General features: G+C 39.8%; 1 protein-coding gene across 1 annotated transcript in view; it reads left to right on the top strand.

Moving 5' to 3' along the window:
* Nucleotides 1-1,285: 1,285 nt before the first annotated feature.
* SMURF1 (SMAD specific E3 ubiquitin protein ligase 1) overlaps nucleotides 1,286-15,011 on the top strand; it is a 35,271-nt gene continuing 21,545 nt past the window's right edge. The window contains exons 1-8 of the mRNA XM_024745271.1: nucleotides 1,286-1,301; nucleotides 7,691-7,729; nucleotides 8,887-8,995; nucleotides 10,658-10,791; nucleotides 10,948-11,013; nucleotides 12,263-12,338; nucleotides 13,826-14,067; nucleotides 14,779-14,863. Coding sequence (XP_024601039.1) covers nucleotides 1,286-1,301; nucleotides 7,691-7,729; nucleotides 8,887-8,995; nucleotides 10,658-10,791; nucleotides 10,948-11,013; nucleotides 12,263-12,338; nucleotides 13,826-14,067; nucleotides 14,779-14,863 — 767 coding nt within the window. The remainder of the gene's footprint in view (nucleotides 1,302-7,690; nucleotides 7,730-8,886; nucleotides 8,996-10,657; nucleotides 10,792-10,947; nucleotides 11,014-12,262; nucleotides 12,339-13,825; nucleotides 14,068-14,778; nucleotides 14,864-15,011) is intronic.

Genomic DNA, 15,011 nt, shown 5'->3' with positions numbered 1-15,011 from the left:
AGGGGAAAGGTCAAGTTCAAGAAACTTCAGAAGAAGGAAAAGATAGGACTTGGTGACACACATAAACATAAGAGGAGGGAGGACTGAAAATTACAGCCAAAGTTTCTAGCCTTGGAGAAGTGAAAAATAGTGGAAATACTGACACAAATTAGAAAATATGTGTAATTTTATTTATTTATTGAAGTATAGGTAATTTACAAAGTCATGTTAGTCTCAGGTATACAGCACAGTGATTCATTTATATATATATAGTTATGTATATGTACATATATATGTTCTTTTTCAGATTCTTTTCTCTTACAGGTTATTACAAAATATTGAGTAGAGTTCCCTGTGCTCTACAGTAGATCCTTGTTGGTCATCTATTTTATATATAGTAGTGTGTATTTGTTAATCCCAACCTCCTGATTTATCTCTCTCCCCGACAATTTCTTAGTTGATGTAATAAAGTACTAAATTTGCGTTGTTGTAGCTTATCCTGGGAGTGGGTGAAACCACAAATAGTATTTTCGGGACCCTATGCTTCTGTCAGGGACCTGGTAAAGAAGCTTGATTTACTAATTGAATGTTAGCAAAACATTTCCTTCCCATGTGTTTTCAGAAGCTAAGTGAACATTATGTACTTTGTTCTTTCTTTATCCCCCCAAATTAGGAAACTATGGTATGTGATTAGGAAATTAAGGGATTTAGACATGATTTGTCCAAAGTAGAGGGGCACTTCAGAGTTGGAGCTGAAGAAACCATGCGGTAGTATACTCTGAAAAAATAAGCTTCATTTTCTCTAAGAGTAAATGTCTCTTTTGCTCACTGTTGTAGCCTCAGAATCTCACTCATAATTGGTGCATAACATATTTCTTTAAAAATGAGTGGTAGATCTAGATAGAGTGGGATTTTATGCTGTGTAATAAATTATCTTTTATCATATCTGGTAGAGAGGACAAAGAGAATTCTATCTCAAGATCACAAAATTTTTCTACTAGGAGAAATCATATGCCATGAACTAAACTCAGTGTGACCCTAAATGATCTTTGCACAAAATCGAGGCAAAGTTCTCTTTGTGCTGACTCTATTGAAACCCTCTCCACTTTTTGATATAACCAAATTCTACTGGAATGACCCTTAAATCAAGACATTGCTAATTTTGTACATACGAACAATACATTGCTAGTCTTATACATGTGAGCATATGTACATAATCTTTTTGAGATGTTACCAGAATTCTTCCAGTCAGAAGCAATCCAGCATTAGCACCTTGGAAAAACAACAGGCCCGAGCTGGTTGGATAATGTTTGAGGCTGGAGGTGAGGGAAGCTGGGCTCAGAGCCTGACAGGTCTGGAGTTTTGCAATGGGAAACCACTGGGGAACTTCTAAAAAGGAAAGAGACATGAGATTTAAAATTTGAAGAGATGACTTTGTGATAGCTGATGTTGGGAGCTTGAACAAGGGTGGAGATGGTGAGAAGTCAGCACCCCTGAGAAAGGCTGGGAAGTCAAAGCGTGGCGCACAGATTCTGGCCTGTGCAGCTGATGGTGTTGCTGATGATCTGAATTTGTGAACCCTGGGCGAGGACCAGGATTCTAGGCAGATTGCGAAGATTTCAACATCTGCGAAGATTTCAACTTAAGTTTTGGAAGCAGCTGTGTAAAAGCAAAGGGAAGTGGAAGGAAACAGGACATCACAGGCCTATTTGAGGAGAGTTGAAAAAGGTGGCAGATTTAGAATTATCGTAAGAAAATTAATCGCTTTCCTGTAACCAAATAACAATTGAAAAGTGCAATGAAAAAAAAAAAATAACAGGTATCTCGACGATTTAAAAAAGGAAAAAGAAAGTGCAATGAAAGGAGCTCTCCCATTTACAATAGTAACAAAACCCGAAACACTTAAGAGTAAACCCAATTAGAAATGTGGAAAACGTTTATGAAATATACGTTATGAAAATGTCACTTAAAGGCATTAAAGAAGAATTTAATAAATGGATAAATATGCTACATTCAAGAATGGGAATACTTAATATTGTAAAGAGGTAAATTCCCCTCAAATTTATTTATGAAGTCATTTCTTTTAAACTTGCTGAAAATAATTCTAAAGTTAAATGGGAAAAAATAAGCATGTGAGACTAGCCAGGAAAATGCTAAACAAAGAGTAATGATGGGGTTGTAGAGGCATGCAGTTTCTATTTACACATTTGTGAGTTTTCATATTTTCATAAGTACATATTACCTTTGTAATTAGAGAAACAAGAAATAAAACACTAACAGGAGCTGTAATAAATTATGATCTAGCCACAAAAAAGATGGAAGAGTTTGTGTGTGTGTGTGTGTGTGTTTCCACTGGAAAGCAATGGTATAAGGATTACACTGAGGAGGAAATATTAATACTGACTATACAGAAATAAAAAGGATTATCAGAAGATACTGTAAACAACTGTGTGCCAACAAATTGATAGGTGAAATCGACAAGTTTCTAGAAAGCCATAATCCTACCAAAACTGATTTGAGAAGAAATGGAAAATCTGAATAGACCTATAGAGAGTAAATAAATTATAGATTAGTAATTGAAAAACACTTTCTACAAAGAAAAGCCCAGGCACGGTAAAAGGATCAGTTATGCATCATAATAAGGTGGGCTTTATTGGGTTGGCCAAAAAGTTCGTTTGGGTTTTTCCATAAGACGTTACAGAAAAACCCGAACGAACTTTTTGGCCAACCCAATATCTCAGACTGTTAGGTTGGTTTAACATTGAAAATCAGTTAATGTACTACATATATCAATAGGTAAAGGACAGACACCAGATGATCATCTCAAGAGATGTAGAAAAAGCATCTGACAAACGCTAACACCTCTTCATGATAAAAGCACTCAATACGCTAGGAACAGAAGGAAATTTCCCCAACCTAATAAACGGCATCTATGAAAAACCCACAGCTCCCGCCATACTCAATGGTTGAAAAATTGAATGCTTTCCTCCGAAGATCAGGAACAAGACAAGGATGTCCACCCCTTCTATTCAATATTGTATTGAAGGTACTGGGCAGTTAGACAAGGAAAAGAAAGAAAAGGCATCCAGATTTTGAAGGAAGAAGTAAAATTATCTTTATTTGCAGATGATGTGATCTTATATATGAAAATTCAAAAGTATTAGAGATAATAAAGGAGTTCAACAAAGTCGAAAGATACAAGTTGAATACACAAAAGTCAGTTGTATTTCTGTACACTAGAAATGAACAATCTGAAAATGAAATTAAGAAAACAGTTCCAGTTGCTGGCTTGCAACTTTGGGGAGTTTCAAGCAGCTGCAGCGACGGCAGCAACCCTGGACGCAGGAAACGTCTGGTCCAGCTCTGGTAATGAGAGGCCCTGAGATCCCAGAGGTACCATATGAGAAGTCTGGAATGTGTTGGGGACTTGGCTTCCTGCAAACATGGGTTAAGAATCCGCCTGCCAATGCAGGGGACACGGGTTCTATCCTTGGTCTGGGAAGATCCCACATGCCGCAGAACAACTAAGCCCATATGTCACAACTACTGAGCCTGAGCTCTAGAGCCCGTGAGCCACCACTACTGAGCTCACATGCTGCACCTACTGAAGCACACGCGCCTAGAGCCCTGCTCCGCAACAAGAGGCTACCGCAATGAGAAGCCCGTGCACCACAACAAAGAGTAGCCCCCACTCGCCGCAACTAGAGAAAGCCCGCGCACAGCAACGAAGACCCAACGCAGCCCAAAATAAATAAATAAATAAAATTGATTCTTTAAAAAAAAACAAACTGTAACTTTGCTTGAATTACTCCGAAGTTGATATCTTCTTCAAAAATAAGAAAGAAGAAATATTGCAAAATTAAAAAAAAGGAAAACAATTCCATTTATAATAGCATAAAAATAATAAAATATTTAGGAATAGATTGAATAAAAGAAGTATAAAATGTATACTCTGAAAATTACAAAACAGTTAAAATTAAAGAAGACAAAATAAGTGGAAGAACGTCTCTTGTTCATGGATTTGAAGATTTAATCTTGCTAAGATGACAATACTCCCTCAATTCACCTACAGCTTCAGTGAAATCCCTATCAAAATCCAGGCTGGGCTTCCCTGGTGGCGCAGTGGTTGAGAGTCCACCTGCCGATGCAGGGGACACGGGTTCATGCCCCGGTCCGGGAAGATCCCACATGCCGCGGAGCAGCTGGGCCTGTGAGCCATGGCCACTGGGCCTGTGTGTCCGGAGCCTGTGCTCTGCAACGGGAGAGGCCACAACAGTGAGAGGCTCGTGTACCGCAAAAAAAAAAAAAAAAAATCCAGGCTGGCTTTTTTGTAGAAATTGACAAGCTGATCCTAAAATTCATATGACAGCTGAACAGATCCAGAATAGCCAAAACAGTCTTGAAAAAGAACAAAGTTTGAGCACTCATACCTCCCAGTTTCCAAACTTACCACAAAGCTATGGTAATTACTGTGGTCTGAATGTTTGTGTCCCCCTCAAATTCATAGGTTGAAACCCTAACCCCCTAAAGTGATAGTATTAGTAGGTGGGGCCTTTGGGGCAGGTACTTAAGTCATGAGGGTAGAATCCTAATGAGTAGGATCAGTGCCTTATAACAGAGATGCCAGAGAGATTCCTAGCCCCTTATGCTCTGTATAAATAAAACGAGAAGTCTGCAAACTGGAGGAAAGCCTTCACTCAACCATGCAGGTACTCTGATCTTGGACTTCCAGCCTCCAGAACAGTAAGAAATAAATGTTTGTTGTTTATAAGCTACCCAGTCCCGTAGTATTTTGTTATAGCAGACCGAATGGACTAAGACAGTAATCAAGACAGAGTGGTCATGGCATGGGGAGAGACCTGTAGATCGATGGAATAGAATTGAGTGACCACAGATAAGCTCTCACATTTACAGTGAATTGATTTCCAACAAGGGTGTCAAGATAATTCAATGGGGAAAGAATAGGCTCTTTTTTTTTTTTTTTAAATAGGCTTTTTAACAAATGTTGCTGATACAGCTGGATATCCACCTGCAAAGGAATGAAGTCGGACCCCTTCTTCACATCAAATACAAGAACGAACTCAAAATAGATCATAGACCTAAATGTCTATTTAAGAGCTAAAATTATAAAAGAAAGCTAAAAGTATAAAACCCTTAGAAGAAAATATAGGAGTAAATCTTTGAGACTTTTGGTTAGGCAAAGTCTTACTAGACATGACACCAAAATCACAAGCAACCAAAGAAAATAGATGCATTGGACTTGATCAAAATTAAAAACTTTGGTGTTTCAAACAAAGTATAAAGCCAGCCCGCAGAGTAGGAGAATATTTGCAAATCACATATCTGATAAGGATATTTTATCTATAGATACGTAGATATTTATATAGAGTTGTCTCTTGGTATCTGCTGGGGATTGGTTCCAGGACCACCCTCCCCCGCCCCGATGGATACTGAAATCCATGGATGCTCAAGTGCCTTATATAAAATGGCATAGTATTTGCATATAATCTATGCATATCCTCCCATATACTTTAAATCATCTCTAGATTACTTATAATACCTAATACAATGTAAATACTATATAAATAGTTGCCCGGGGTACAGCAAATTCATTTTGCTTTTTTGGGACTTTCTGGAATTAAAAAAATATATTTTTTCATTTCATGGTTGGTTGAATCCATGGATGTGGAACCTGTGACATGGAGTGGTGGCGGGGTGCAACTGAATATAGATATCTATAGATAAGGGTATTTAGAATATACAAAGAATTCTCACAACTCAATAATAAAAAGGCAAATAGCCCAATTTAAAAATGGGCCAAAAAAAAAAAACTAAATAGAAATTTCTCCAAAGAAGATATATGAATAGCTAATAAAGCACACAAAAGGATGCTCAAAGTCATTAGTCATCAGAGAGATGAAAATTAGAACCACAGAGATATAAAACCACGGAGACCGACAATAACAAGTATTAGTGAAGATGGGGAGAAACTGGAGCCCTCATACACTGCTGGTGGGAATTTAAAATGGTACAGATGCTGTGGGAAACATTCTGCCAGTTCCTAAAAATGTTAAACGTATAACTCAGCAACTTCATTCATAGGTTTACAAGAGAAATAAAACTATAAGTCTACACAACAACCTGGACAACGTTATTCACAATAGCCAGAAAGTAGGAACAAGCCAAATGCCCATCACCTGATAAGTCGATAAAGAAAATATGGTATATCTATACAATAGAATATCACTCAGTCATGAGAAGGATTGAAGAACTGATTCATGCTACAACATGGATGAACTTTAAAAACATGTTAAGTGAAAGAAGCCAGTCACAAAATACCACATATTCTATGATTCCATTTATGTGAAATATCCAGATAGGCGAATCCAGAGACATAAAGTAGATTAGTGGTTGCTAGGACTGGTGGGGTTTGAGGTTAAATAAAGAGTGATTGCTGATGGGTACAGGATTTCTTTCTTGGGGATGATGGTTATACAACCCAGAGAGTATGTTACAAACCAATGAATTATACACTTCAAATGGATGAATTGTATAGTGTATGAATTATATCTTGATAAAAATTGTTATATAAAAAAATACTAAGTGAAAAGTTTGCAGAACAACATATAATATGAATATATTTTTGTGAAATAGTGTAAGTTCATAATAAAACATTATATTCTTAAAAATTAGCAAAATTTGTGAAGTTTGTGTAAGTGTAAGAGACATTAGTGATATAGTAGCTTTAATCATGTAACAAATCTGGTGACAAGATTTCTTACCAGTAATCGATCCCCCCTCATTAATAAAATGCTAACAACACTTAGTACTTATTGCATTCTTTCTGTATGCCAACATTGTGCGAAATTCTTATCATGCATTTTGTCTTTGTTTTTCACAACACTTGATGATGGCCCCATATTTTCTGTAACTCTCCCCTTTCTTTCTCCAACATACCAAAGTTTACATTTCCAAAATTGTATTATTTATCAGAATATCAAAAATGGACAGTTCCTTTTATTGTTAGCAGTAGCTATGAAGGTAAATACTGTAGGTCTTAATTGGAATTGGTATTAATGTGATCCTGTGAGTTTTAAGAGCACATTGATAAATCCATCTGTGTGTGTTTAAAGATTTTAAGTTTAAACTAAAACATTTTGCATTTGTTATAGTTGATGCCCAATGGAAGGAGAAAAGACTTTTTGTTACTTGTCAGCTTTTTGTTTAATGTGATGCTAAATTTGGAAGACAATCTATGGCAAAGATAATTTTGAGGGTTTTTTTCCCCATTGCAAATATAGGCTAGTGCCTCAGTCAGTTTGGGCCGCTATAACAAAATTCCATGAACTGGTGGCTTAAACAACAAACATTTATTCCTTGTAGTTCTGGAGGCTGGAAAAGCCGCAGATCAAGGTGCTGACAGATTAGGTTCTTGGGGAGGGCCCTCTTCCTGCCTTCTTTCTTGCTGTGAGAACAAGCTCTGTGGTCTCTTTTTTATAGGGGCACTAATCCCATCATGAAAGCCCCATCCCCATGACCTCATCTAAACCTAAGCACTTCTCAAAGACCCCACCTTTAAAAATATCACATTGCAGGCTAGAGCTTCATCATATGAATTTTGGGTGGGGATACGATTCCGTCCATAGCAACTAACTATGATGGAAATCTTGTCCATAAGTGCTAACCCTAGCATTTTTTTGTTTGTGTTTAGTATTATGTGCCAAGAACCTTGCAAAGAAAGACTTCTTCAGTAAGTAAAACACCCATTTTTGCTCTCTTACAATATTAATGTTCTTCACATATTTTTGAAATTTAAAACTTAAAAAAAAAGCAACCCTGGGAGTATTCTCCTAAAAGTCCTGCCCTTTGCTGACTGGAAATCCACAGTTTGACAAGCTTCCTTTCCCAGTTGACTACCACATAGAGACTCCGTAGCTCCAAGGCACAGAATTTATAACTCATACGAGAACAACTCTCTCTCATTCCCTATTCCGGCCACCACCCTGTTTTCTCTGTCTTTCCATCCATTAATGTATTGCTTTCTGCTGGGTGAAGTCTCCTCAGCTCCAATACAGACAAGACATTTTTCTATAAAACGTCTGGGTTTGAGTAAAATTGTTGGTCAAATTTGATCAATTAAATCAAACTTTAAAAGCCTTGTAATTAAAGGAATTGTAATAAAAATATAAATGGAGGGTCCTTTTCTAAAGGAAGGAATCACCTCACAAGAAGTTCACCTACTATAAAGGAGGCGCCTGCAGCATGATATTTTTCACACTCTTTCTGATCCTCACAAGAATGCTGCTCCGTTCCTAAGTGGTTCGTCTCATGCTTTAAAGGTAAAGAGACTTAGGTTCGCAGGCTCTATTCAAGTAGCTAAGAAGCTCCAGAGTGATGGCTCACGTCCAGGTCTATCTCTAAAACCCTTACCTGGCCACCTCTCTGATCTTATAAACCTGTCTGATTCATACTCCAGCATTTAGCAACTTACCTAATTAAAACCCGGTGAATACTTGCTTCCAGAGGTAAAATAGACGAAGACCAGTAAACAAGATTTCTAGGTATTATTATTTTTTAGAAAGTATAAATATAAATAATTGTAGACACCTTCCCCTCCATTTAGCTAGCCCCACTGAGTGATCATCAGAAATGGAAATTTGAATTTAAGCCTATTTTTAGAGTTTTCATTTCTAGCCTCTAAAAATCTGAGGAGGATGTCATCCTGGGTTGTCTTTCTTAGAAAGCTTAATGGAAAGAATTTATTTTGCTGATTGAAACTAACCTTAAACTTGAGAAAAAAATATACCAGGGTAGTCTTCTTAGTCAAATAGATGACCTTGAAGCTCGCTTTACTTGCAGGACTGGGTTCTGTCTTCTCATCCAGTGTGGCTGTCCCCTCTCCTCTAGGACTCCCTGACCCCTTTGCAAAGATCGTTGTGGATGGATCTGGGCAGTGCCACTCGACGGACACTGTGAAGAACACGCTGGACCCGAAGTGGAACCAGCACTACGATCTGTGAGTTGGTTATCCTATAAGCCACTTGGGGAGCGGCAGGAAAGTTGGTATCTAACTTGTAAGAGAAGCATTTAATTATTTTTTTTAAAGGGATTATTAAACTTCTTACTGATAACAAACGTGGATGGCCAAACAAATACATACTGCCTACTTTTAGAATTCATATACTTGGAAGTTCTTGCGTTTGACATTTTCATATATTTTAATGGTTTGCTTCTGTAACTGTGGTCTTCAAACTTTCAATCTCCTGGCCATACTAACAGGAAAAAAGGGCCATAGTTCAGGTCCTCTATATGCTACTGTTTTTTTCAGCAAAACCCAGAACATGGTTGTAAAATGCATTATTTGAAATACATTATTATTATTCTTTTATTCTTTTAGATGTTGGGGGTAGGAGTTTATTAATTAATTTATTTTTGCTGTGTTGGGTCTTCGTTTCTGTGCGAGGGCTTTCTCTAGTTGTGGCAAGCGGGGGCCACTCTTCATCGCAGTGCGCGGGCCTCTCACTATCGCGGCCTCTCTTGTTGCGGAGCACAGGCTCCAGATGCTCAGGCTCAGTAGTTGTGGCTCACGGGCCTAGTTGCTCCGCGGCAGGTGGGATCCTCCCAGACCAGGGCTCGAACCCGTGTCCCCTGCATTAGCAGGCAGATTCTCAACCACTGTGCCACCAGGGAAGCCCCCCGTTATTATTATTTTACGTATTTATGATACAAATATATAATATATATATATTTCTGTTGATTTTTTTAAAATTTTGCTTTTTAGTACAAATATATTTTCTGCAAGAGAAAATAAAGTTTGGTGTGACTGGAGGTATGTAAGCCCACACACCATCAGACAATTTCTTATATTCATTTGTTAAGTGGATCGCGCTTTGAAAATCTATTTTATAGGCACCTATGTTTTCATGTCCCTGCTAAGAAATTTTTGTCCAAGTAATGCTGAGTGATTATTATTGGCTTTTTACTAACACAAATTGAACTGGGTTTGAGTGGGATTTTTAGTAGTTGGATCCTGAGGCTCATTTGCAGTTACACTGTGACACTGGAAGTAGCCTGGAAAGTGGTTGTCAGTCCATGTCCCGAAAGCTCCCTTCTGTGGTTGACCTACAATGAGAGACAGTGGCAGGTTTCCTGTCTGAGTTAGTGCCCTTTTGTGTACTTTGGATGGATGTAAGTAGTCCTTTGTTGCAAATTAGTATTCTCTATTAAGCCTAATTGCTGGGGTTTTGTTTTTGTTTTTGTTTTTTTTTGTCCACACCATGCGGTATGCAGGATCTTAGTTCTCCGACCAGGGATTGAACCGGTGTCCCTGCAGTGGAAGTGCAGAGTCTTAACCACTGGACCGCCAGGGAAGTCCTGGTGGGAACTTTTGAATCCTGCCATTATCCTCTGGAACTATAAAAATATAGTAAATCTCTGTTATAAGATTATTATCATTATGTGGTTGTCTGCATGTGTTTCTTACATAACCGGTTGTAGTCCTTTCCCAGCCCATTGAAGTTAGTAGATATATACTTATTAAGCGCCTGTTAGCTGTGGATATAGAGCCAACATTATTTTAAAAGGATTCTTCTGGACTAACAAGTCAATCAGATAAAATCTCAATGGGCTATGGCAATTGAGAAATACAATTAAAAATGAGTTTGCATGTTGGTTTCAGATATGTTGGGAAAACGGATTCTATAACCATCAGCGTGTGGAACCACAAGAAAATTCACAAGAAGCAGGGAGCTGGCTTCCTGGGGTGCGTGCGGCTGCTCTCCAATGCCATCAGCAGATTAAAAGATACTGGATGTAAGAACCCAACGTTTTTCTGCCTCTTAATGCAACTGAAGAAGGCTTATGGGGCATCATTTTTTATTTTATTTTTTTGAATACTGAATACAGAATTCCTGCCTTCCTCTCTAGCTAACATTTCCCTGGGTTAAGTTTTGAATTGTTTGTTTGCAGACCAGCGTTTGGATCTATGCAAACTAAACCCCTCAGATACTGATGCAGTTCGTGGCCAAATAGTGGGTAAGAACTTTCTCATCTGTATAAAGAGATAATTTTTACAGACTTAACCTTCAGCTCTTCATCACTGAGAAAACACATAAAGGCACTGACCGATGGTGACGTACTTCGAAGGACAGGCCCCAGACAGGGGCCATCTCTCCAGGACTAAACAATTTCATCTTATGTGGTTTTTATTATTTTATCTAATTCCCTTCATTCTGTCATTCAAGGTGGAGTTAAAATGACTAAGGTACAAAAAGATGTAGGGTTATAATTTGTAATGTAATTTTAATCATCACATGAGTTGACAATTTGTCATATTATCCAAGTGCAGATGATAAAAATGGTGGCCACATATGCAAGAGTTAAGAAATAGTTTCTTCAGGAGGACCCATCATATATGTAAAAGGCAAAGAGAATTTCTGAAGACTTCCATGTAATATGATTTTACAGAGGACTGACTTATTTAGAATGAAGAAATAAAATGTGCTCATGTCATAAAGCGTTGACTGGAGGTATTCCATTGGAAGTAATTTATCTGTTAAGTAGCTCATCCTGTTATCCATCCCATTTTTATTAGCATTTCAGGGTTACCCAAATATTGACTGTATGCATTGCAAGCAGTCAAAGAAAACAGTATTTCAGCAGCACACCAGAGTGACTTATGGCCCCAAATCTTTCAGGTATTGTCTTATGTAGACCTGACCCAAGGTAAAAATGGACAGTGGATATCCATCTGAAAACTCCTGTCACGACAGAGTTCCCACTTACTGCCTTTCTATTTGTGATTCCTTCTTTTCTTTGTGGAGGGATGTGCCGGGGAAAAATGAATAACTGGAAGCAGCTTCCTAAGTGTCTTTGTTGTTCATAGTAGGGACAGAGAATCGACACGTAGGTGCATCCAGGCCTTGCACATACTGACAGTGCTCTCTGTGTCCTTATTAAACATAAGTCAAAATCTTCTTAAAATATAAGGTACCTTGGAGGAAGTGAAATTGTGTTCTGTTATTTTGATGAAGAGCACAGACAACACAGCATCTCTTTCTGCTCCACGTTTACAAGGAGTGTTCCAAGTGGTACGCGTTCTGTGCAGCCAATGAGGGAGATGCTTCATACTTGAAAGCATAGGAATGTATATGTGTATGTATAGACATATGCCTCACTTTTTAAAATAATATCATACATAAATTACACATTTGCAATGGCTCACTGTGTTACAGTTGTATAAAATACCACTGGATTTTAATGCAGGATGTTCTTTTCTTTTTAGTCAGTTTACAGACACGAGACAGAATAGGCACTGGAGGGTCCGTGGTAGACTGCAGAGGGCTGTTAGAAAATGAAGGGTACGTATCACTGCAGCGATGCCCACTGAGTTCTCTGCTGCCCAGGCTCTCGCACTGTGTGAAAGTTTCCTTCACACCTTTTCAATGCGTTGAATACTTGAGGTGCAGTCTTGGGATAACACTGGGATCCGGTTTCCTCGTTTGTAAAGGAAGCTGTCAGAACTAGTGGGGTAGTGCCCCAAAGGCTCAGGATCCAATTTACAGAGGTTCCCGCTGGCCAAAGAGCATCAGTAAAGAATTATAACTGCAGTGGATTAAAGCAATCCATTGAGTTCATAATGATACAGGGGGAAATAAATTCTAAAAAACCCAAAAACCGAAAAACACCCTCAAAAATTCTCATTGGTCACTATCACAATTTTTCAATTCCCCAATGAGTTAACTATTAATGTCATTAATAGTTGCTGACAACATCATGAAAGAGGGATAATCTGACACGAACTTACATCTTGGAGGTCCAGGGGACGGGAATGGGTTGCACAGCCCCGGGGATAAGCTCCATCCAGAGGGGGGCACCCTGTAGACTGTAGCAGACAACCTGGTGTCTTCAACAAATACACTGCAAGAAAAATAACTAAAAAGGAAGGAAGAGAACCTATAAGTTAATAAAAGAGATTTAAGGGACATACCTATTAAATGCGGTGTGTGGACCTCGTTTGGATCCTGATTAATGAGACAGTTGACTGGAGAAATTTGAACACTGACTGGTATTTGATGATATTAAAAAAATTAACGTACATTTTTGGGGTCATGATAATGGTAAAAGGCCTATCTTCCAGAGGCCTGTGCTGAAATATTTAAGGATGAAATGGTAAAATGTTGGGATTGGTTTCAGAATAATCCAGCTCAGGGGGGAGGAGTTGGGCGCGTGGCCACGAGACAATCACTGGAGCTGGGTGATGAGTCCAGGGCATTCACTGAACTAGTCTCTCAATTTGTGTGTCTCTTTGTACTTTTTCAATGTAGAACGTTTTTCAGAAGTACTTGCTTATAAGGGAAGATAGCCTATTAAGGTAAATTGTCTCCACAATTGTTCAGGGGATCAAGATTTATGTTAAAAGTCACTTTTAAAGTCATTGTGGTATTTTATGTAACCAGGAGTTCTATTATAGAATAAAATGACAAGGAAAATGGAATGTTTGGATATGATTCTGAGTCAAGAAAACCGAAATCTCACTTTCTGAGCTCCTTATAGAACAAGGTTGGTGTTTTCCAACCGTTTGCCTCTGCCTGAGGATGAAATCCTACGAGTGGCCTCAGTGGCACTTTACACATGGCTCCCTTTGGTCACTGGCTCCTCATGAAAAAGTCTGGCTTTCCAATTAAACAGGACAGGACGAATTATATGAAACTAAGCACTGGGGACATTCTATCATATTGCTCAAGAAAAGCAAAACAAATGGAAGTGAGAGCGTGGCATGGAACTTACGGGTGCTTCTTGGTCTTCAGCCGGTGTTGTGATGTGGGCTGTGGTCTTCCCCTTCTAGAACTGCGTATGAAGACTCAGGGCCTGGAAGGCCACTCAGCTGCTTCATGGAGGAACCAGCCCCTTACACGGATGGCACTGGGGCTGCTGCTGGCGGGGGTGGCTGCAGGTCTGTGGAATCCCCGAGTCAGGATCAAAGACTTCAGGCCCAGCGACTGCGAAGTCCTGAGGTCCGAGGGTCGCTCCAGACGCCGCAGAACCGACCTCACGGCCACCAGTCCCCGGAACTGCCCGAAGGCTACGGTGAGGGCATCCACCCCGCTGTCCCGAGAGCGATCGGTGATGTTTCAGACAGCTTTAATGTTTTCAGCTTCTTTTAGTGACTCGTACCTGCCAGAAGTGCTGATGTTTGCAGAGGTGTGCCCCACGATGGTTGTGTCAGTGTAAAGAAGAGTAACCCGAGATGGTTGACAAATCTTTCTTGTCATGAACTTGTCCGCAATTGCTCCCATCTCCCAGTGTAGCAGTTGTATGAAGATTTTAGGCAAATGAATATCAAAGAAAACCGAGAGGAGTGGGGCAGGGGCCTGGATGGGGGTATTTGTAGTGCCCTGGGATTTGAATGTGGGGAGGACGGCCTTGGGTACGAGTGAAAGGATGGGATATTTTGACAACCACAGAGGGAGCACCTAAATGCAGGAGGAATCCAAGTAGATGTGGCAGATCAGACCGGAAGTAAGAGCTAATGCAGGGGCGGAGGTCAAGGTAGGGTCGGTCCCGAGGTGGCAGGTCCAGGGGTGTGGCCGCCTCTCCAAGTGGGAACAGGAGAAGTAAGGTCCATCAGGGCTTGTGACTCGCAGATGCCAGGCAGAAGTTAACTGCTGCGCTTCAAACCCTTCTCTCGGTGCTTTTAAAGACTGTTGGAAGGAAGCTGGGACGCTGTGCTTACAGGATTGGTTGAAAACTCTCTTTGGAATTGAATGTAACTACCGTATCCCCCACTCTCTCATGCAGAACAGAGAACAACGGTGCAGGGGCAGGTTTACTTCCTGCACACGCAGACTGGAGTTAGCACGTGGCACGACCCCAGGATACCCAGGTAAGTTTCCTAAAATTCTCACCATCAAGGCCATTTTCCAGCAGTTGCCTGGACCCCCCACCCCGGACTGTGGGTGATAGAGCCCCTTTGGTGTGAAGATGTGAACTTGGAAGAGCAGCAGCACAAACAGAGGGACCTGGGACAGGGG

Source organism: Neophocaena asiaeorientalis, unplaced genomic scaffold, assembly GCF_003031525.2.
Source record: "Neophocaena asiaeorientalis asiaeorientalis breed wild unplaced genomic scaffold, Neophocaena_asiaeorientalis_V1.1 scaffold461, whole genome shotgun sequence".
In the NCBI taxonomy this organism is placed as follows: Eukaryota; Metazoa; Chordata; class Mammalia; order Artiodactyla; family Phocoenidae; genus Neophocaena; species Neophocaena asiaeorientalis.
This window is presented reverse-complemented; position numbering and strand designations above follow the sequence as displayed.